The 22,989-nt window shown below is 45.9% G+C and overlaps 4 protein-coding genes across 6 annotated transcripts; 1 reads left to right on the top strand and 3 right to left on the bottom strand.

Moving 5' to 3' along the window:
* Positions 1 to 4,949: 4,949 nt before the first annotated feature.
* On the bottom strand, positions 4,950 to 8,559 carry LOC109736397 (probable mitochondrial adenine nucleotide transporter BTL1). Of its 2 annotated transcripts, none has more exons than XM_020295618.4 (5): positions 8,205 to 8,559; positions 6,476 to 6,570; positions 6,031 to 6,364; positions 5,544 to 5,784; positions 4,950 to 5,321 (listed from the first exon to the last, which is right to left on the bottom strand). In XM_020295618.4, exons 1-5 carry the CDS (start codon positions 8,385 to 8,387, stop codon positions 5,080 to 5,082), a joined length of 1,095 nt encoding a protein of 364 aa, XP_020151207.1. In that variant the 5' UTR covers positions 8,388 to 8,559; the 3' UTR covers positions 4,950 to 5,079. The 2 variants fall into 2 exon arrangements, with proteins under 2 accessions (XP_020151207.1, XP_045087612.1); XM_045231677.1 differs by having other exon boundaries at positions 6,476 to 6,542.
* A 1,937-nt stretch (positions 8,560 to 10,496) lies between these two features.
* Positions 10,497 to 14,115, top strand: LOC109736399 (RNA pseudouridine synthase 3, mitochondrial). 2 transcript variants are annotated; one of them, XM_020295619.4, is made up of 8 exons: positions 10,497 to 10,837; positions 11,232 to 11,303; positions 11,403 to 11,561; positions 11,865 to 11,993; positions 12,082 to 12,198; positions 12,320 to 12,421; positions 13,040 to 13,198; positions 13,438 to 14,115. In XM_020295619.4, exons 1-8 carry the CDS (start codon positions 10,535 to 10,537, stop codon positions 13,810 to 13,812), a joined length of 1,416 nt encoding a protein of 471 aa, XP_020151208.1. In that variant the 5' UTR covers positions 10,497 to 10,534; the 3' UTR covers positions 13,813 to 14,115. The 2 variants fall into 2 exon arrangements, with proteins under 2 accessions (XP_020151208.1, XP_073362126.1); XM_073506025.1 differs by having other exon boundaries at positions 10,619 to 10,837; positions 11,393 to 11,561.
* On the bottom strand, positions 14,050 to 15,664 carry LOC109736400 (pentatricopeptide repeat-containing protein At3g42630). Its single transcript, XM_020295620.4, has one exon. The coding sequence runs from the start codon at positions 15,490 to 15,492 to the stop codon at positions 14,239 to 14,241; it is 1,254 nt and encodes a 417-aa protein (XP_020151209.1). The 5' UTR covers positions 15,493 to 15,664; the 3' UTR covers positions 14,050 to 14,238.
* Positions 15,665 to 15,944: 280 nt separating this feature from the next.
* Positions 15,945 to 20,939, bottom strand: LOC109736401 (RNA-binding protein 208). The gene is made up of 12 exons (XM_020295621.4): positions 20,538 to 20,939; positions 19,522 to 19,583; positions 19,103 to 19,205; positions 18,491 to 18,567; positions 18,330 to 18,391; positions 18,156 to 18,243; positions 18,000 to 18,075; positions 17,434 to 17,464; positions 17,205 to 17,327; positions 16,940 to 17,031; positions 16,627 to 16,800; positions 15,945 to 16,525 (listed from the first exon to the last, which is right to left on the bottom strand). Exons 1-12 carry the CDS (start codon positions 20,697 to 20,699, stop codon positions 16,232 to 16,234), a joined length of 1,344 nt encoding a protein of 447 aa, XP_020151210.1. The 5' UTR covers positions 20,700 to 20,939; the 3' UTR covers positions 15,945 to 16,231.
* Positions 20,940 to 22,989: the final 2,050 nt, after the last annotated feature.

Below are 22,989 nucleotides of genomic sequence, written 5' to 3'. Positions count from 1 at the left end.
CATGTGCTTTACACCAATATGACCTAAATGGCAGTGCCACAAATATGTTGCACTATCATTATCAAATTTGCATCTTTTGGCATCAATATTATGAATATGTGTATCACTACGATCGAGATTCAATAAACCATTCACCTTGGGTGCATGACCACAAAAGGTTTTATTCATGTAAACAGAATAACAATTATTCTTTGACTTAAATGAATAACCGTATTGCAATAAACATGATCCAATCATATTATGCTCAACGCAAACACCAAATTTATTTTAGGTTCAACACTAATCCCGAAGGTAAAGGGAGTGTGCGATGGTGATCTTATCATCCTTGGAATCACTTCCAACACACATCATCACCTCGCCCTCAACTAGTCTCTGTTCATTTTGTAACTCCTGTTTCAAGTTACTAATCATAGCAACTGAACCAGTATTGAATACCCAGGGGCTACTATGAACACTAGTAAAGTACACATCAATAACATGTATATCATATATACTTTTGTTCACTTTGCCATCCTTCTTATCCGCCAAGTATTTGGGGCAGTTCCACTTCCAGTGACCATTTCCTTTGCAGTAGAAGCACTCAGTTTCAGGCTTGGGTCTAGCTTTGGGCTTCTTCATGGGAGTGGCAACTTGCTTGCCATTCTTCTTGAAGTTCCCTTTATTTCCCTTGCCCTTTTACTTGAAACTAGTGGTCTTGTCAACCATCAACACTTGATGCTTTTCTTGATTTCTACCTTCGCCGATTTTAGCATCGCGAAGAGCTCAGGGAATCGTTTTCGTCATCCCTTGCATATTATAGTTCATCACGAAGTTCCAGTAACTTGGTGATAGTGACTAGAGAACTCTGTTAATCACTATCTTATCTGGAAGATTAACTCCCACTCGATTCAGCGATTGTAGTACCGAGACATTCTGAGCACATGCTCACTGGTTGAGCTATTCTCCTCCATCTTGTAGGCAAAATACTTGTCAGAGGTCTCATACCTCTCGACTCGGGCATGAGTCTGAAATACCAATTTCAACTCCTGGAACATCTCATATGCCCCGTGTCGTTCAAAACGTTTTTGAAGTCCTGATTCAAGTCGTAAAGCATGGTGCACTAAACTATCAAGTAGGCATCATACCAAGCTTTCCAAACGTTCATAACGTCTGCATCTGCTCCTGCAATAGGTCCTTCACCTAGCGGTGCATCAAATACATAATACTTCTGTGCAGCAATGAGGATAATCCTCAGATCACGGACCTAGTCCGCATCATTGCTACTATCATCTTTCAACTTAGTTTTCTCTAGGAACATATCATAAATAAAATGCGGAAGCTATACGCGAGCTATTGATCTACAACATAGATATGCAAATACTATCAGGACTAAGTTCATGATAAATTTAAGTTCAATTAATCATATTACTTAAGAACTCCCACTTAGATACACATCCCTCGAGTCATCTAAATGATCACGTGATCCATATCAACTGAACCATGTCCGATCATCACGTGAGATGGAGTAGTTTTCAATTGTGAACATCACTATGTTGATCATATCTACTATATGATTCACGTTCGACCTTTCGTTCTCAGTGTTCCGAGGCCATATCTGCATATGCTAGGCTCGTCAAGTTTAACCCGAGTATTCTGCATGTGCAAAACTGGCTTGCACCCATTGTATGTGAACGCAGAGCTTATCACACCCGATCATCACGTGGTGTCTCGGCATGACGAACTGTAGCAACGGTGCATACTCAGGGAGAACACTTATACCTTGAAATTTAGTGAGAGATCATCTTATAATGCTACCGCCGTACTAAGCAAAATAAGATGCATAAAGGATAAACATCACATGCAATCAATAGAAGTGATATGATATGGCCATCATCATCTTGTGCCTTTGATCTCCATCTCCAAAGCACCGTCATGATCACCATCGTCACCGGCTTGACACCTTGATCTCCATCGTAGCATCGTTGTCGACTCGCCAACTATTGCTTCTACCACTATCGCTACCGCTTAGTGATAAAGTAAAGCAATTACATGGCGATTGCATTTCATACAATAAAGTGACAACCATATGGCTCCTGCCAATTGTCGATAACTGTTACAAAACATGATCATCTCATACAACAAATTATATATCGTCACGTCTTGACCATATCACATCACAGCAAGCCCTGCAAAAACAAGTTAGACGTCCTCTACTTTGTTGTTGCAAGTTTTACGTGGCTGCTACGGGCTTCTAGCAAGAACCGTTCTTACCTACGCATCAAAACCACAACGATTTTTTGTCAAGTTTGCTGTTTTAACCTTCAACAAGGACCGAGCGTAGTCAAACTCGATTCAACTAAAGTTGGAGAAACAGACACCCACTAGCCACCTGTGTGCGAAGCACGTCGGTAGAACCAGTCTCATGAACGCGGTCATGTAATGTAGGTCTGGGCCGCTTCATCCAACAATGTCGTCGAATCAAAGTAAGACGTTGCTGGTAAGCAGTATGACTATTATCGCCCACAACTCATTGTGTTCTACTCGTGCATATAACATCTACGCATAGACATGGCTCGAATGCCACTGTTGGGGAACGTAGTATTTCAAAATTTTCCTACGATCATGCAAGATCTATCTAGGAGAAGCATAGCAACGAGTGGGGAGAGTGTGTCCACGTACCCTCGTAGACCGAAAGCAGAAGCGTTTAGTAACGCGGTTGATGTAGTCGAACGTCTTCGCGATCCAACCGATCCAAGCACCGAACGTACGACACCTTCGCGTTCAGCACACGTTCAGCTCGATGACGTCCCTCAAGCTCTTGATCCAGTTGAGGCCGAGGGAGAGTTCCGTCAGCACGACGGCGTGGTGACGGTGATGATGAAGTTACCGGCGCAGGGCTTCGCCTAAGCACTATGACGATATGACCGAGGTGTGTAACTGTGGAGGAGGGCACCACACACGGCTAAGAGATTGTCTATTGTGCTATTGGGGTGCCCACTGGCCACGTATATAAAGGAGGGAGGGAGAGAGGAGGCCGGCCAGGTAGGGCACGTCAAGGGGGGAGTCCTACTTGGACTCCTAGTCCAAGTAGGATTCGCCCCCCCCCTTCCTTTCTTCCACCAGAGGGAAAGGGAAGGGAGAGAGAGGGAGAAGGAAAGAGGGGGGGCGGCCCCCTCCCCTAGTCCAATTCGGTTTGGGCAAGGGGGGAGCCCCTCTCACGTGGCCTCTCTCCTCTCCTCCAATAAGGCCCAATAGGCCCAATACTTCTCCCGGGGGGTTCCGGTAACCTCCCGGTACTCCGGAAAAATGCCTGAACCACTCGAAACCATTCCGATGTCCAAATGCAACCTTCCAATATATGAATCTTTATGTCTCGACCATTTTGAGACTCCTCGTCATGTCCGTGATCTCATCCGGGACTCCGAACAAAGTTCAGTACATCAAATCACATAACTCATAATACAAATCGTCATCGAACGTTAAGCGTGCGGACCCTACGGGTTCGAGAACTATGTAGACATGACCGAGACACATCTCCGGTCAATAACCAATAGCGGAACCTGGATGCTCATATTGGCTCCTACATATTCTTCGAAGATCTTTATCGGTCAACCCGCATAACAACATACGTTGTTCCCTTTGTCATCGGTATGTTACTTGCCCGAGATTCGATCGTCGGTATCATCATACCTAGTTCAATCTCGTTACGGGCAAGTCTCTTTACTCGTTCCGTAATGCATCATCCCGCAACTAACTCATTAGTCACGTTGTTTGCAAGCCTTATAGTGATGAGCATTACCGAGAGGGCCCAGAGATACCTCTCCGAAACACGAAGTGACAAATCCTAATCTTGATCTATGCCAACTCAACAAGAACCATTTGAGACACCTGTAGAGCATCTTCATAATCACTCATTTATGTTGTGACGTTTGATAGCACACAAGGTGTTCCTCCGGTATTCGGGAGTTGTATAATCTCATAGTCAGAGGAACAAGTATAAGTCATGATGAAAGCAATAGCAATAAACTAAATGATCATTAATGCTAAGCTAATGGATGGGTCTTGTCCATAACATCATTCTCCTAATGATGTGATCCCATTCATCAAATGACAACACATGTCCATGGTCAGGAAACTTAACCATCTTTGATGAATGAGCTAGTCAAGTAGAGGCATACTAGGGACACTCTGTTTTGTCTATGTATTCACACATGTACTAAGTTTCCGGTTAATACAATTCTAGGATGAATAATAGATATTTATCATGATATAAGGAAATTAAAATAACAACTTTATTATTGCCTCTAGGGCATATTTCCTTCACATGGGCCCCAAGACGGGCCTGCTACCGAACTCCAGTGGCCACCCCTAGTGTACTACACCATCACCCAGCCTCTGACACCACTACACAAAACAGCAACTGTCGGAGAGGAAAAGAAGACCCAATCTCATCGCCCTAACTAGACGGTGAGATGACAGTCAAGGCCATCGGCTTCGACGCCGTCATGGAGAACGTCGTCATGGTGAGGAGGAATCCGAGGCAACTTTATTCGACATGGCGTCGTTCTCATCCTTCCGGCGCCACCACACGAAAGACTAGCTCCACCTATGAAAAAAGCACAGAAAAAAAGACCCCCTCCTCCACCCGTCGCCGGAGCAGCAGCCAGAGGAGGAGGAAACCACGTCCTTGCCAGCTTTCACCAAAATGAGAAACTGTATGCCCACGATCACCCTTATTTTCCTGGAGAGGAAGACGGGGTACGGGCAACAGCAACTGTCAGGCGAGTAACCACTTTATCTAAGAGAACTGTCAAGTGCAATAATCCTGCACCTACGACAGTGTTACAAAAAATTACGTAACTTCCCCTCACTAATTCCCCCCCCCTAATTTCAGTGGGGTGGGCCCCTCCTCCCCCTAGACCCAATGACAATCTGTCAACTGGCGTAAATTTTATGTAACTCCCTTCGTAGGTGTAGCATTGCTCCTGGCAAGTGCGTGTTTCCAAATGGGACAAAAACATGACAATCCACACACAAGCACATCACAATGAGTTGTGCCTGCTGCCCTGCTGAATGATCTCAGGCAAGGCAACGGCTAGGCTAGGTGTGGGCCAGAAGGATGTCCTTGCATGCCTCGTAGAACACCCAGGTGACGCCGGACGTGGGCATGACCTTGAGGGAGCTCGCCGCCCACCCGCGGAACAGCCCCTTGAGGCCCCCCTCCTTGACCACCTCGGCCAAGGCCGTGGCCATGTTGGGCGGGCATCTCCCTCGCAGGGCTCCGACCATCAGCCGCTTCCTCGCCACTTCCAGAGGGAAGCTGATCGTGCTCGCCGTCAGACCTGGAGAAAAAAGCAACCTCGAAATGTAACGGTGTATTCAATGGCCAAACTGTAAGTGAATCTTGAACACATCCCATTTCTATGTTTCTCCCAAGGATTTTGCGAGTCTTATAGGTCATTGCACAACACAGGTAAACAGAATGAAACCAAGAAAAGGTTGAATGAAAATGCCCTTTGAATGGAAAAAAAAGAGTAACATTCCGGGTGGCGCTGAATCCTGACTTGAAAGAGCTCCGATGATCAGCAGCTCCGGATGGCTCAGCGACTTCTTCTCATGTGCACGGCAGTAAGAGGTCTTGATCGTCTCGTACATGAAGTAGTAGCATGTGCTGTAAGGGAGAATCCCGACCGGCGTCGGGCACAGGCCAGTGTAGAGACCACCGACGCCTTCGGTTCGGTAGATCTTGTTGAACGCAAGGGCGATGCTACTGGGATACGCCTCGCGGTTAACAGTCAGGCGATCCTGAGACAGAGCTTAGAACATCAATGAATTGGCAAATGGTTTGCCAGCACAAGTATATAAAATACCATCACATTCACATCAAATGCAAAGATATTGCTACAAAGTTTGTCAGTATCTCCTGCTGATTTGGAAACAGACAGCACATTACACAATTTATTTAAGCCACAGGTAGTTTATCATCGATAGTAACCATCAAATTTGTTAGTATCATTGTAGTTAGTTAATACGGAGCCAGATCTGATGTACCTTGAGGACCTCAAGGGGATGGCACACTAAAGTGCTAACTATCCCAGCAGCTGCACCTCCAACGGCGATTGGAGATAGCAGGTGAAGAGGCAGCTCGATCGTCAAACCGCCGAGCTGTATCTTTGGGGAGCTATCCTCTTTCCATCTCTCTTGTGCCGACGTCATGCTCCATTTGACGCACTCGAATGTGTCGAGCTCGATTGCTTGAGTAGGAATGATGCGGATCATGTTAATCGTGTTGCCTGCCCAGAGTCCTTGCCAGCCATTGTGTTCCATGATCTCCATGAAACTGCCAAAAATCTGTTTTGACCCTACACCGACAACCATTCTTGTCCTGAAAACAATCAGACATTATGGTGTCCCTGCTTGTTATTTAGAGGGTTTAGAACATGCAAACAAACTAGAATGGGTAAAATGAAAGTATGCATGAAAGAAAACTGAATACCTGATGGTTTCTAGAGGAGCAAGAACGGCTTTAGTCATAGCACCAGCCATTGCCCCGCTAACGAATTCTGCAATTTCTCGATGCCTCAGCAAAGTCTGCGTTAGAAATTAAGGTTCTTGGGTTCTGATGTAAAAAAACTCACAACACATGTCGACATAGCCCACCCCACTTGCCTTGGAGGGCTTGGAGTGAAAAATCTTCAGTTGCAAGCGTTGGCTTTACGCGTAAGGTGGGAATGGCTGAGGAGAGTGGACCACAGTAGGCCCTGGCAAGGTATCCCGATGATCGAAGATAAGGAAGCCAAGATGGTGTTCAACAGTCTGGTGAAAATTGAGGTGGGCAATGGAGAGAGGATCCAATTCTGGAAGGATAGATGGATACATGGTTTCACGGTTGGGGAGATCGCTCCAACTATCATTGAGCTTGTCAGCACCCGCGCTCGCAACACCAGGACAGTGCAACAGGCTCTCATCAACAACGCTTGGTCTAGGACGTGCATAGTGACATCTCTTTTATGGCCCACATTCAAGTGGTTAACCTTTGCCACGCGATCACCACAGTGGACAGGAACGAGGAGCAAACTGGCATGTTCTACTGGCCTGCGGATGATAAAGGTATCTACACGGCAAAATCGACCTACTCAAGATTGTGCATGGGATTAACCAGATCGCCGACGGCGGGTGGCATTTGGAGGAGCTGGGCACCGTTGCGTTGTAAAATCTTTGCTTGGCTCACCGTGCAGTATCGACTATGGACTTCTGATCGGAGGGCGAGACACGGGCTGCAGGATGCTCCATCGCCTTGTTTCACCTGTTTACAGGAAGAGGATAACGTGGACCACATCCTCACGCAATGCCCGTACGCCAGAGAAGTGTGGCACCAGTGCTTCGAGGTTTTGCAGATTAACATCCAGCCACCCATTCAGACAGACACATTCACAGACTGGTGGCTCGATAAGAGAAGGAACTTCACAGGCAAAACAAAGCGTGGTTTCGACTCTTTCGTGATTGCGACCGCTTGGTCGTTGTGGAAGCAGCGGAATGCCAGGGTGTTCCATCAGTGCACGAGCATAGGTCTCCACCGTAGCCGGTAGATCAAGTGTTGCTAGAGGTTAAGGAGTGGAGGCTAGCTGGTTTTGGTGTTGGAGGTTAGACCCTTTCGTAAAAGAGTGACCTAGTTTGTTGTAGCTGGTGTGGGTGGGGTTTCTACCAGTCAGGATGTTCGCATCCCGGCTTGGTATCTTGTAATTATAACTTTCTGCCTTTTATAAAAATATGGTACGCCATTGGCGTACTCTCGAAAAACACAACAACACATGTCAATGGGAAATAGAAAGATGCACACATCAAACTACAAAGCTAATCCTAAATCATAAGATATATATCAGCCATGTAGTCATACTAGTAAAAACAAGGAATTGCAGTGACTGTTATACTATCATACCATACAATTAAAAGAGAGCGAAACAGATCAGGGGAGTTCAAATTTGAAGCAAGTGGACGTTCTGAAACCCTGACAAAGAGAAGCTTCAGCAGAAACACTATGAACAGTTACTGACGAAAAATCGCGAAGTGCGAAATGCATCAGAACAAACAAGCAAGCACAGCAATTTCCAAAAAAAATTTAGAAAAAAAGCACAACAATGCCTCCAAACGAAGCCGTAAACCGTCCCAATTTGCATCAACCGCACACACGGCTACCCGAGACGCTGGGATCTGCGGCTCCTTACCCTGACGGCGGCGCCGACGTCCGGCGGGCTGAGCCTGACTGCTACGTCCCCGTCGAGGTAGCCGTCCTTGGGCAGCCCCACCCCGAGCAGTCCGTCGTCCTTGAACACGCCGGCGCGGACTTGGGCGAAGCCGATGCTGGCGAGCGCGAGCTTGTTGCCGCGAAAGCCATCCTCGACGCCCATGGGTGGAGCCCCGGACAGCGGCAAACAGAGGCGCGGAATGGGGAAGGAAGAACGGCGATTCACGACGTGGCGTCGGAAAGAATCGGCCGTCGTCTACGGTTCCACGGCGGAAAGGAGGAGGTGTATTTATTCTGCAGTGTCCACTTTTTTTTGACATATTTCTACATGTTGTGCGACGCTCGGCTAGCTTGCTGCACGTTTTCGACGTGCATTGTTCTGGTCTCGCGTGATGTGAACATTTCTTCACAAAAAAAGGGGGAAAAAAGAGTGATGTGAACATTTTCGGTGCTACGTTGCATGTATTTTTGGGAGTTTCTCCGTATGTTTTACACGTTCGTGTGCGAGTTTTTTGTACATTTGCGTCAGGGGTTTTTCCTGGGATTTTCGGGACGGTGGCATTTTCGAAGACAGAGACCGGGTTCATATCCTGCAAACCATAGAGATATTCAAGTTTTCCCCTTATTTTTTGAGAGCGGGAGAACTACAAATCTATAATACCTAATTCATCCCCAATAACCTATTTCTCTTAACATGCAGACTATACACCTCAGCAAGCTTGCCACATTAGCACTTTCAGCCCTAATAGTATGACGTCATGCATGTGTTCTGTTACTAGGGTACTTATAAAGTAATTAAAGACCATTTTTGTTTTTTACAAATACTGTATTGAAGACCCTCTCTCTGTTTCCAGCCGTAAACAACGGACGCTCTCTCTCCCTCGAAAAAGACAAGACGATCTACTACCCCTCTCTAAACCGATCGACTCCTCTTCTTCGTTATAGAAAAATCAATAAAGAACACCAATCGTTCCCCTGACGACTACAGTAGGGTGCGGCTTACGGGAACCGATCTCCGTGTCATTGAGCTCCTCCGGCAGGACCGACAGTCCGGCTGCCTTCGCTGGCTCTCTCCAGCTTCACCCGCGTCAATCTCTCCCTCAGTTGCACCCACCCTTTGTCTCAAAGCTGCCTCTGACCTCAGCTCAAGGCACTACGACGCCAAGATCCAAGACACAGCTCACCACCGGTCCGCTCGCCTCCGTCCCGGCACGATCGTCGGTAGGCCTCGCCTTAGATGGCTCATCCGGCTTTGCCTTGTCCCTGCCGGCTCCCCGACTCCGTCACGAACGCCTCACCTCCAACGGCTCTCCGAGTTTCTCTCAAGTTTAAGTCACCTGTCCAGTAGGCTCCTGCAGGACGACCGCTAACCAGTCGCCTTCGACGGTGCCCGACCGCGAGCCCGCCTGACATGTGGTGTTGCTTTGTCTTTCCTCCTCGCTTGCCATCTCTGTCTCCATACGGCGTAGCTAGGTCCGTCACTGCTGGGGACGCAAGCTTTTCTGTGGCCTGGAAAAAGAACTTGGTGGCGACGCCGGTGAGGTCCTCGGCCATGGTGTGTAGGTTGAAAGCCAATACTCTGAGAAGTGCTCGGTCCAGCTCCTGCAATGAGCATCCGGTGGGGGCGATTGCATATTCATCAACATTTTGTCTCCCTCCAGCGACGACCTTCTGTTACGGCAATGGTAGCTTTCTATGGCAAGCTGACCTTCAGCAGTTTGGTAGAATTCCTGGCATCCAACTATTCAAGTCACTATAATCCCATCACCAAGTAGATCTTTGGAGAAAAGCATTTCATTACTTCCACAATACTAACTTTTTGTGAGTAATTTTGGTGTATTTCATGAACCAATATATGAGTCATGCCTTTCTCCACATGCTCATCTATAAAATCAGTTTACTAGCCACATGATCTATCAATTTGGACATTTTCTTCTTACCAAAGAGGACAAATGCACCCAATGTTTTCAATTTTGTCCTGTTAATATTAAAAGAAATTATTTGCAATAAAGTCACGCTGCAACGCGCGGGGTATTTGCTAGTTGAACAAGCGGAAGACCATCATTGTACGTTTCCCGAGGCGATTACCTGTAGGCCCACCAATAATACTCTGCCACAGTCTGAGTCAGCGACAGCCAGTCAGGATATATCGAGATATCAGCGTATCGGGCCTGCCCTCGCGCCGGGCCGTGCAAGATTGAGTTCGGCTTTACGGGCCTTCACGGGTCTGGGGGTCAGGACGGCCCAGTTATGTAATTTACCTGGCCGCTGCGGGCCAGTGTCCACCACCACAGCACGGCTCGGAGGAGGATGCTGCGGCGCCGCCTGGGGACGTGGCCATGGCCGGCGGCAAGGCGGGGGCTGTCGCGGCTGGCGCCGCCCGCGCCCGCGGCGGTGGTGCGCGTGGACAGCAACAACGTGGCCCGCCTCGGCGCGCCCAAGCCCGGGCCGAGGCCGCGGCAGCTGCTCTCCCTGCCGCCGTTCCCCGCCGGGGCCGACCCGCTCCCCGGGAGGAACGTGGCACCTCGCCGCGTGACGGCGGTCAGCTGGGTGAAGCACTGCTTCGCCGACGTGCCGCAGGAGGTCGTGCAGGCGCACTTCAACAAGAGGCAGGTGCGTATGCGTATTACTACGGGTGCCACGCCTCCGCACTCTATACCGGCCCTGTTATCATCTGCGGTCTTATTAATGAAAAGATTGCACTATTTTTTTCAGTTAGTGTTAACACACGATAAGAATGGGATTGCGTTGTTCTCAAATGTGAATTTCTTGTTAAAAGTGTAGGCTATTCTAGTGGCGAAATGATGTAGCTGCTTTCATGCTTAGGTACCATGATTGATTAATTGTGATGAATTCAGTTAATGATCGCAATGTTTTTCTCCAATGAGCCATTGATTGATTCGCTTTGGTATATTTTGCTTTAGTTTCTATCATTTCACTACCAGTTTACACTGCATGTAGGCATTGTTTTCAATCTGACATGAAAAGCCCTGCTATCTGTTATCAGGTTTACACTGAGTGCTCAGATCAGGAGGTTTCAGCAGAGAGCATTTGGTGCCGGAAGCATCATTTGAAGAAGGTATGTAATGAAGAATTGATGCTGTATTTTCTGGAGATCTTTTAGTGAAATGTTATTTACTACGTGAGTGAAGTAAATATGCTCAGCAGTTCGTTGCAGATCAAGCATTCTGAAGTGATGGAGCCTGGCATGAGAATTCATCTTCCTGTGTCTGTGGCTGAGGCTGAGATAAAGAAGCGGTACGAGACCATTCCAACTGCCACACTGCATCCCAACAGGGATGAGATTGAGTACCTGAAAAGGCTTGTCATCTACAAGGTAAACTATCATTCTATGTTGTACTCTGATTAGTTTCTTGCATGATTGCTGCCGTAACAAATGCTTTTTTTGTGGGCAGTTGTGTAAGCCTCTGACCTTCTGTACAGTAAATTAACTTGCACATACAGGATTATGATATGTATAAATCAAGTGTCCGTCTACATATTATATTACTTCCACAATACTGTAAAAAATGCCATTCACAAGTTACTTATTGATATTTCAAAGGTGTCATCTAGGGTTTGGTTATTTAATTTTCCTTATTCAGATTCCTCATAGTATGCTGAACTTTCTAAATTATAGGACTCAGCCATACTTGTGCTTAACAAGCCTCCAAAAGTGCCCATGAAGGGGAATTTACCAGTACATAACAGTATGGATGTGCTTGCAGCAGCAGCACTGTCATATGGGAATGAAGAGGGTCCAAAATTGGTTAGATTGTTTCTCTTTATTTTGGGACGCTATGTGTTGTCTTAAGCTCTCTCTCTCATGATTTTCTTCCTGCGGTTTGTGAGTGCAGGTCCATCGACTGGACAGAGATACTAGTGGTTTGCTGTTGATGGGGAGAACAAGAGAAAGCTTTACCCGGCTGCACTGGCTCTTCACTAGCATCAAATTAGCAAGAACAGCTTCGCAGGTTAACATAAATTCATGATTTTGCGACTTGGCAAGTGGGCTTATATCTAAATGATTTTGATTGGCACACCTTTTTGCGATGATAGCCCACTGATGTCTTGTATTATTGATGGATCTTGTAGGCATGGAATGCCGCCTGTGAATCATACTTGCAGAGGTACTGGGCATTGGTCATTGGGACCCCTACAGAGAGTGAAGGAATTATATCTGCTCCTCTAACAAAGGTATTATATCATGTATCTTACTAAGGAAAGTATTTGGTTATTAAGAAATATAGAATCCTTTAATGTTTTATGTTACTTAAATCATTGAATCATTTAGAAGATCTAGTCATCTTTGCATCTCCAATAGGTGCCCAAAAATAGGGCATAAACGCTTTTTAGGGCACGAGGGGGCAAAAACGCTGCTCTAAGGATAGGGCGGCTGCAAAATCAGCTGCTGTTGCAAAAAATTTAGGGCAGCAGGGACCAGGCAAGACCACAAGAAAACAGCTGTTTTACATCACTCTGTTGTTTCAACAGGTGCCCTAAAATAGGGCACCCACAAGAAGACAAGCGTGATGTATTTTAGGGCAACTGTTGGAGATGAACATTTTTCGGTGCCCTATAAACCACTTTTTGGTGTTGTAAATTTTACTCCAAGCACATTTTGGTGCCCTAAAATAGGGCACCTATTGGAGATGCTCTTAGCACTCTCATCAACCACCACAGTTGGTGCATCCCTGGCTCCTTTCCACGGATTGAACTAAGATGATTCATAGATAAGGTCATACTCATATGTAGTAACGATCCATTTGTTTAATGGCAAGATTTGTCACATGTCCTAGTCTCTCACTGAACTAGGTACTTCTTGATGATGGAAAAGCTGAGAGGGTCATTCTGGCGCATCCCTCTGGCATAGATGGTGCACAAGAGGCTGTTACTGAGTATCGAGTGATGGGACCCACCATCAATGGCTGTTCCTGGATTGAGTTGCGCCCATTGACAGGCCGGAAGCATCAGGTAGTCTCACGGTACCTAATTAACTCTTACTGGCGAAATACATTTCTGTAAAATATACGAAGATGTTAACATACTTGTATTATGGATACACCGTACATCCTGTTGCATCATCTTTCGATTTACCCCTTCAACACCTGAGTTTGTTTTGTAATACGGTGAATATATTCACATATCCTTACATATATAATAGAAAATTTCAACTGAAATCACCAATCTAAACTATGCTGACCCTGCTGCAGCTCCGAGTGCACTGTGCGGAAGCCTTGGGCACTCCCATTGTTGGAGATTACAAATATGGGTGGTTCGTGCACCAAAGGTGGAAGCAGAATCCCCAACCGGACTTTGAGCCGTTCACCGGGGAACCATACAAGCTGAGGCGACCTGAAGGCTTGGAGGTTCAGAAGGGCAGTGTTCTCTCTAAAGTCCCTTTGCTGCACCTGCATTGCCGGGAGATGGTGGTCCCAAACATCGCAAAGTTCCTGAGTAACACCGGAGAGTGGCATGATAATGGCACCCCATGGTCCAAGGAGAAGCCGAATCTTCTAAGGTTCATCGCGCCGTTGCCCGCGCACATGAAAATTAGCTGGAATATAATGTCTTCCTACCTAGTGTAATAGTTTATCTTTGTTTGAATGATTTTTAATGTCACTCCTCTTAAGTTGCATTTCATGATGTGACCCCTTCAAGATCACTGACATGCAGGGCCCATGCCCACTTTTCAGTGACACATGGAGTGGCATATTCTGAAACTCAGAATTAGGGGAGTTACATATAATATTATTATTTAGGTTTTCTTTGGGATTGTCAGATTGTAGATTTGTAGCAGGTGGCATTTCAGAATCAGCGAACAATTGATGCGAGTACTGTAATTTTTTAGGGAGATTATAAATCAAATTTGGCACAATCATCTTTACAAAGACTCTTCCATAGTTCCATTACATCTATGATTTTGTTTCTAAGCATAACATCATCCCTGTACATCGTACCATCTGGTACTACTACCTTGTTGCACTAGTGTAACAGTGCTGTACTGGTGAAGATCAGTAGTTCCAAAAGATTTGGTTTCTCCTGTGCTGCTTCCTCAGGTAGACGCCGAGCAAGTCGTGGTACGTCCATCGCCGCTTCCCGCCGGCCGCCTCTAGCAGCCCCTCGGAGGTGGTGTGGAAGCCCCCCTTGCCGAACGCCTCGAACACGACGCCGTCCGTGGCCACCACGGGCTCGCCTGAGCCGTCCAGCCGGCGGAACGCGAAGGAGAGGTTGCGCGCGAGCCGGCGCTCCATGTAGGCGTCCACGAAGCAGCCGTGCGTGACGAGGTCCGGCGCGACGCCGTCGCGGCGCATGTGCTCGGCGGTGAGGTGGAGGTCCCAGAACATGCACATCTTGGAGAAGGCGGCGGCGCGGATGTTGAAGGTGGTGAGGTCCGGCCGGCACCCGGCGGCGGTCATCTCCAGGAAGGCGCGCTGCAGCGACTTCATCTTGAAGTTGGCCGCGAAGGAGAGGAGGTAGAGGTTCCAGAGCAGGTTGCCGGCGTCCCGGCGGCCGAGGCCGACGCCCCTGACGAACTCGCCGAGCTTGTAGTACTTCCGGTTGGCGATGTACGCTGAAGCGACGGCGCGGATGGCGTCGACGGAGATGAGGAGGCCGGACTTCTTGAGCCGGCCGACCGCCGCCTCCATCTCCGGTACGGTGCCGGAGGCCGCGTAGTGCCGCACGAAGGCGTTGCCGGTGGCGGAGTCGACGCGGAGGCCGGCGCGGGCCATCTCCTGCACGGCGTCCTCCATGAGGGCGAGCTCGCCGGCGGCGCCGAGGCAGGAGACGGCGAGCGGGTAGAGGTCCCGCGCCGCGGCGGGGTCGCGCGCGGAGAGCTCCCGCGCGGCGAGGAGGACCTCGTCGTAGCGACCGAGACGCGCGTACGCCGGGAGGAGGCTGGGCGCTGCGGCGGCCAGGCACGGCGCGGCGGAGCTGAGCAGGAGCTGCGCCCAGATGGACTGAGCCCGCGCGAAGTCGCCGGCCTCCGCGCGGACGACCATGAGGGCCGCCGCGGCATCGGCTTCCGGGGCAGTTCTTGGACGGAGCACGGCACGCCTCGACGCCGGCGTGTGCGCCCGGGCTAGGTCAGTTTGGGTGAGACGGAGCTCACTGCGCGAAGAAGAGGGAGGAGGGAGACGGACGTGATGAGACGAGGAGGACGGAACGGCGAGGGGCGCGTGGTGGTGCTCCCGGGGTCGGCGACGAGCGGCCGGGAGAGGACGAACGGTGGAAGGCAGCGGCCATGGAGGGAAGAGGGAACCCATATCACCTCATCCCTTCATGGAGCCATCGTAAGGAAAAAGAGCAACGCCGTCGTAAGAAAAAATGTTGCTCAATACTTGATCCAAGAGTAGTTTTCACAAGAAAAGCTCAAATCCTATTTGTAGCTTAACACGAATTTCGCAGAAATTTCACACCAGCCGGTTCAAATATTAAAGAATCGAGGAAAATCTCCCGTTCCAAACAGACTCATTGTACTCCGAAACTGCAATCCTTCAGCCACATTTCATTTCACAGGTTGGCAATATTGCCCAGGCATGTCCTCAGCTGCCATTTGTGCTCATGTGCTCAGCAGCTGATAATAAACTCGGTCATGGCATTGGCACCTGAGATTGCAAACGGCATGGGTTTGTAGAACATCCAACCAAACCACAGATGATATAAAATTTAAAAAACCCAGCTTTCTCCCCCAGGGCCGACGACAGTCCTCAGGGGATCGGTCAAACAGGAGAGCATTACATTAATCAACCGCAGATTCACATTAAAATACATCCGGTACTCTGTTAAGGAGGGCTACCCAACGAAATCAGACCAGTAAATTGGTCAATAGTACAGCAATGAGAAGAAAAATAAAAACACAATCCCGCGACAAGCACATGAAAAGCTCTCACGACAATAGTACATGAAAATAGAAAAATACGAGAACCGGAGAGGAAGGTCAGGTCAGGCTTGCATCAAACAAGCTGAGCGCTACAAATGCCTTTCCTCCTTTAACCCTATATACTAGTTGTAGTACATGAGCTGCTGCGCCGACGTCTGGCTCGGGTAGCCGTCGTACAGGGCCTGGGAGCCAGCAGCGAGTAGCCCCGCGGATACCTGGCCCGCGAGGCCGTGCTGGCCAGCAATCTGCCCTGCCGCCGCCTGGCTCAAGGCAAGCTGCCTCTGATAGGCTAGAAGTTCGGCTGCTGTGAAGCCTTGCGGCACGCCAGCCATTGCTATGGGTTGATATGAGGCAATCGGGGGCGGCAGCGGCTTAGAAGATGTCCCAGGGGGTGTTGGTTTGTTGCCCCATGAGCACTACAAAGATAACACGGAAACGGATGATGAAATTGCATGAACAATTGTGCCAAGAATAAAGAGGGCACAAAAGCAAAATAAATAATTGCTCTGGAGGTTACCTTGATTGGCTTGCCGCGAACGACCAATCCGTTGGCCATCTGAATAGCTAATGCTGCTTCACCATGGGTACTGTACCTTATAAATCCAAACCCTTTTTCCTGTTGAACACGAACTTCCTCAATAGCTCCGACCCCTAAGTTGTAGAAATGGCGGTGAAGCTCATCCCGATTAACCTGACCAGTTAAGCAAAACGATAAATTGAAGGTCAGCCTATCCTAAAATTTTCAGCTGACAAGAAAAACCAGAGAAGTAACTTCATAAATGACATGGGAAGGAAACTGCGCTAGCGGAAACTTGTTTTTACTGTTTTACCTCGTGTCCAAGGTTGCCAACGTACACCGTTGTGAAATCAGGGTTGTTCTCTGGATTTTCTTTGCTTCCTGTATCCTGGTTTGCCTCCATTGCTACAGAAGAAAGATGGACGAAGGCAAAATCAGCAGCTATTTTACTGGCTAAAATCATTATTAATTCAAAACATGGCCACGTGATTCCTTTCGTAACATTAGTTGAGCTTAACAAGATACGAGAACAAATCTACCATTAAAGTAAAAAACACTTGTCATTATAGACACCTGACCTGCATTACTGGAACCACCATTTGTTAGTACAACTGCATTATGATTGTCCGTTTCTTGTTTCTCTTCTGCGTTGGTCTTTGTTGCCCAGTTGCACCTTATTTGTCTACTGCCAAGCCATTTACCTGTTGTAAACATTAGTTTGCAAGACTTAGACGGTTTGAATATCAGAATATCAGACGAAAATAGAAAGAAAAATGTAATCAGCTGTAAGCTCCAGCACTGACATACCAGTCATTTCAGTTATAGCAGTTTCAGCTTCCTGTGCCAAGAAACAACATAGTATTGGGTGACACACTGATAATAGAGGTAAAACACTCGGGTCTAACTTGAAATTGTAAATGTAGGGCTGATCAAAATACCAATCTCCATTTCTCAAAGAAGAAGTTAGTTATGCTCTGGTGAGCTTAGTTTTTTTTTTTTTTTGACATGCTAGTGAGTTTAGTTGCTACTAAAGGAAGCTTCATCTAGTCATCAAACATCATTCATGTTAGACTAAATGCAAAACTGACACTAGTTTGAATTTTGACTGGATGATGCAAGGAGACAGGCAAATTTCAAATTTTCAATACCAGAGAAATAATTTGATTAATAGGAAAAAATGTAAATATAAAAATCGTTTGCTAAACATGAGAACTAAACAAGAAATATAGTACTTTGGCTTTGCAAAATCCATCAGTATCCAACAGCTCAAACACCAGACTATTAGGTAGATATTAAGGTGGGTATTAGACTCACGATCAAAATGGTAAGAGTACTGGAAAATGCAAAGGATAAATGGTCTTAGTTGTTCATACCTGCTGATTACGGAAGGAGACAAAGCCATAACCTCTGGAGCGTCCAGTTTTATTATCCCACATGACTCGAGCATCACTGATCATAAATGGCAGACATGAACAACTGAAAAGCTGCAGCGAAACAGTAGTAGAAATAAAGGGGAACTAAAAGCTTACGAGCAAGAAGGATATGTTGAGAAACAGGCATAAAGAGTTGCATCATTCACTTCAGAACTTAAATCACCAACAAAAATATGGAAATGCCCTGGAATAATTCAAAGGGCACGGTTAACCAAACGAGGGTTAATTAGAAAAGGAAAACAAGACACGAGAAGGTTTAAAGTATCTCACCAGATGTATCCTCCCTTTGTGTACTTGCATACGCCCAGTTTACCTTGATTGCTTGACCGTATCTGGGCGAAATAATTCAAAATGAAAAGCATTAGAAGTTGATCTGGGACTCCAGAATCCAGAATCTTTGTTGCTGAAATTAGTTAAGTATCAGCACTTACATGTGACGCCCATGAAGGGTCATTATTGCAAGAGCTGCTGACCTCCGATCATAGTAGTCAACAAACCCAAAGGAAGACTGCACAGAACAAGAGATAATCCTTGTCAAACAGATGAAAAATGACTGACGACAGTAGGCTTTTTGCCGATTTAGCAACATGTTCAGTAGCATACGAAAAGTAACAGTACATATTTCAAGAAAATACAAAGGCATTGTGTCTTGATGCACTCACAGAAAAGTAATTATATGTACAAGCCTAGGCAAATTTCCCTACACACACTACAAGGATAAATTGTACTCCCTCCGATCCGGATTAATTGACACAGACTCTATACAACATTGTATAGAGGTTGTGTCAATTAATTCAAGTTGGAGTGATGAATAAGCATGTTCACGGCAAGTAGGGTACAGGGCAGCAATGGGATAAAACGTTAAAAATGTTGGAATGTCAAGACATCGGCGTTCTCTTAATTCTTTATCAAACCTATGGTTCAGTACAAGAGGTGCATGAACAAAATCCATCAAGGTAATTGGAAGGAGACATCCCTTTAAAGCAATAAATTTCCATGTAATTTTGGTAGTATAACTGCACATTAGGGGTGTAGAAGTGCACCTTTTCTTTCCGGATGAGCTTGCATCTTTCCACAGGACCAGAGCCCTGGAAAACTTCAATCAGAAGGCTCTCAGTGACATTAGGGTGTACGTTTCCTACATACCTAGTTGTCACAACATCGCGAATCAAATCAGAGTCAGAAAACAATTGATAAAAAATCAAGATAGATAGCATGCAACCATATTTAATGATGATTTAATAATAACTAAACAATAACATAAATTGGCAACAGATTCAATGATAAATTATGCTGATCTAAATTTTACCATGGGTTGTTATGATATTCATTTGAAAATTTCATCTTGGAATTCCACATTGATTTTAAAATTAAACCACAATTTGCATGACTAAAGGGGAAAAGGGACTAAGCTAAAAATCATATGGAGGTGAAAACACGAAAGAACTCCGAAAGCACTCACACACTGCGACATGTGGATGGATCAAACCCAGGTGGGAGATTGCCATTTGAAACAGGCTCCATCTGCAAAATGTAAAATAAAAAGAAATAAAAAGAAGATACATGCTGATGCCGAAACTAGTTGAGGAGCAAAGAGAAATAAATAACATATAAAAGATGATAAAATTAAACTCAATGTAATGGGAACAAAATCCCAGTTCTCCAAAGTCGTGTTTTATGCCATTATAATAATGACTCAAAATGTTGTGCTACATCCAAGCATCTCTCTCTCACACGCACCCTGTGTTTCACCTGTCTGCTAGACCTATGTACTGTGCATATGCACCATTGATCTCACATCGATGTAACAACCCGTGAGCAACAATCAATGTAATCATGAATAGGCCAATGCAATTGACAAGCTTTATACAGATGGTGACAGCAGTAGCCCTTGCTCTTAAGAGTACAAGAGACACAGAAAGCAGTTTTAATTTAAAACATGGTATTCATTGTGTTGCAAAAATCCTGACTCAAAGCAAATAACAATTTTCAAGGTTCATACCAAGATCGACATGCAATACAGCTATCACACGTGCATACAAATAACCGATGCGAAGCATATCCTGAACAGATAACGAGGCAAGGAGCATATGAAAACAAAAACAAGTAAATGCAACGGAAAGCCTTGAAAACTTGTATTGTCCAATTGCATGACATCTACCCAGCCAATGTGCTTCGAATACCAATAACAATGGAGCAATGTTCCGACCAACCGGAGCAGAACAAGACATGTGCCACCATGCAAATGCAACTCAGACGGAAATAGCAGCTGCTCCATTCCCCGGAAGAAACTTCAGCTATCAAGCCAAAAGTCGCTAACGAACAACATACACCTACCCCCAACAACTTCAGAAAAAAGGGGGGGAACGCACCAAGCAAACAACAATCTTCCGCGCTCACAGACAGATCGGCGTGCATTGCTGCGCCCAAATGCACGAGTAAACAAATAGATCAGGAACCGAGGAGATAGAGGGCGACCTGAGTCATGGCCGCGGCGGCGGCGGCGGCGAGGACACCGGACTGATACTGCTGCTGCTGCAGCGCCTGCTGCATCAGGAGGGCCTGCTGCTGTTGCTGCTGCTGCTGACGGAGCCTCTGCTGCTGCTGCTGTTGCTGCTGGCTCGCGCCGGCGCCATTCATCTCCTCCGACTCCGACCAGATCGAAACACCGGGGGACGGAGGGCCCGCGCGAACCGATCGACGGATCGGCGGATTGGATCCAACAGATCAATAGATTTGGTGGCGAATTTCTCGCGGCGGATCGAGCAGGGGAACGGAGGAAGAGGAGGTGAGATTTTTCCTCGTATTTTCTCTCTCTCGCTCGCTCTCTCTCTCTCCTCTTTTTTCTCCCTCTGTTTTCTCCTCGTCGGACTCCAATGGAGATTAGGGAGGGTGGAGGGGCAGTATGGGTATTTTGCCTATCCGGGGGAGATGACGTGGAGTTTTCTGTGTGGCTCCCCAATCCCATGGCTCAGTGACAGGTGGACCCGGTGATCCTGCCTCCAACTGTGCTTGCTAGGATTTGGGTCGGTTTTTCAAATATAAACAGGGATATGATTATATGATAGTGGTTGTTGTGCCTATTTTGCCCAAATATCATGCATAATCTGGGCTCTCACATCATATGTTGAATTTTTCAGAAAAAACACATCATATGTTGAGAACTTGAGATTTGTATATAGAATTACCCTGGTTTCACTATAGTTTGCTCAAATGTGGTATTAGGGGTCCATTTGTCCTGCCTGATTTACAAAGATTTTACTCCCTCCGATTCAAACTAATTGACGCAGCCTCTATATTCGGCGGGGTAGAACAAATAATGTGTTGCATACAATAAATTAGCTGCATAAGTAATAAGTACTAATATGTATTGTAGATATATACTGAAGTTAATTTTCTCATGGAACCAATAAAAGCTTATGGAACAATAGCCGAAATCCGCCCGATTTTGACTGGATCAACAAGTTTTTTTTCCGAAGGAGCTCTCTCATTCAACTATTTTAATCCGTTATGCTCCCTAATTTTGGAGTTCCCCATTCGATTGACTATTTAATTTTGGATTTTGTTCATGATTTTGACCAGGTGAATGATTTTTCAAATCAATTGATAGCCAAAAACATCGACATCCATAATACTAAATAAATAAAATATGGAAACCTATTTCATGATGAGTCTAATGACACCGGTTTGATATTATGGGTACTGATATATTTCTCTGTAAATTTGGTCAAATTTAAAGAGGTTTGACTTTTCAAAAATTCAATGCATTTTATATTTTGAAACAACGGGAATGTAAAAGTTATGAAAACCCAACAACATTAACGGCGTAGTAAGGCGCGCCCAATCCTTCCAGTCTAATACGCCATGCCTCCTAATTTTAGAGTCCTCCCATTCAATTGATGTATTATATTTGGATTTAGTTCACAATTTTGAAAGGGTCGACGATTTATCAAGATCATTTAGTTAAGATAATCAATTTTGGATTTGATTCATAATTTTGATTGGGTCAACGATTTTCCAAATTAATCAGCAACAACAACCTAAAAACACAACATTCCCGTACATCCCCTCATCACCTAGAAAAAAGAAGTGTCAACATGTGACATTATAGCACCAATATAATACATGTGGTCACCAACAAAAGAAACATCACCACATAAGTACGAGTTGATGAACTTATAACATGGAATCACACCGCTAAGAAAGCTCATCAAAACACCGCATTATAAAAATACATTTTACCCACGCGCCAAACCAAATAACAAATGAAATTTATAAAATCTCAACAACACCAATGTTGCAGCGAAGCGCGCTCAACCCTTTTAGTAAATACACTATGCTACGTAATTTTGGAGCTCTCTCATTCAATTGAGGTGTTCAATTTTGGATTTGGTTCACGATTTTGATTGAGGTTATTTTGAAACTGGTTCATGATTTCATTCAATTGAGGTTTGAATTTCGGATATTTCATAGTTTTGACTGGGTTAACGATTTTGGTTGAGGTGCCCAATTTTGGCATGATTTTAATCGAGTCAATGATCAATCGACAACAAGCATACAATAAAAAAGTCAACATCCAACCTATAAAAACACATGAGTTTTACGCACCCTCTCATCACCTTGCAAAAAAAATAGTCAACATGCGACACCGTAGCACAAATATAGTACATGTGGGTTGATTAGCAGATAACACAGAATCACGGCCCTTGGAAGGGGCCACCAAAACACAACATTATAGAAAAAACATAATCCATCATCTCCCTTGCGTGCCAACCCAATTTTTTTATGAAATCCCAATAACACAAACGACGTAGCAAAGCACGCTCAACACTTCTAGTAATTTTGTTTTTGCCCTACCCTAAGAAAGAGTTTCATGTACTAACAACATGCACACAATTATGCATGTTTCAATTAAAGACTCACGTTTTTA

The sequence above is a fragment of the Aegilops tauschii genome, chromosome 7 (assembly GCF_002575655.3).
Source record: "Aegilops tauschii subsp. strangulata cultivar AL8/78 chromosome 7, Aet v6.0, whole genome shotgun sequence".
NCBI lineage: Eukaryota > Viridiplantae > Streptophyta > Magnoliopsida > Poales > Poaceae > Aegilops > Aegilops tauschii.
This window is presented reverse-complemented; position numbering and strand designations above follow the sequence as displayed.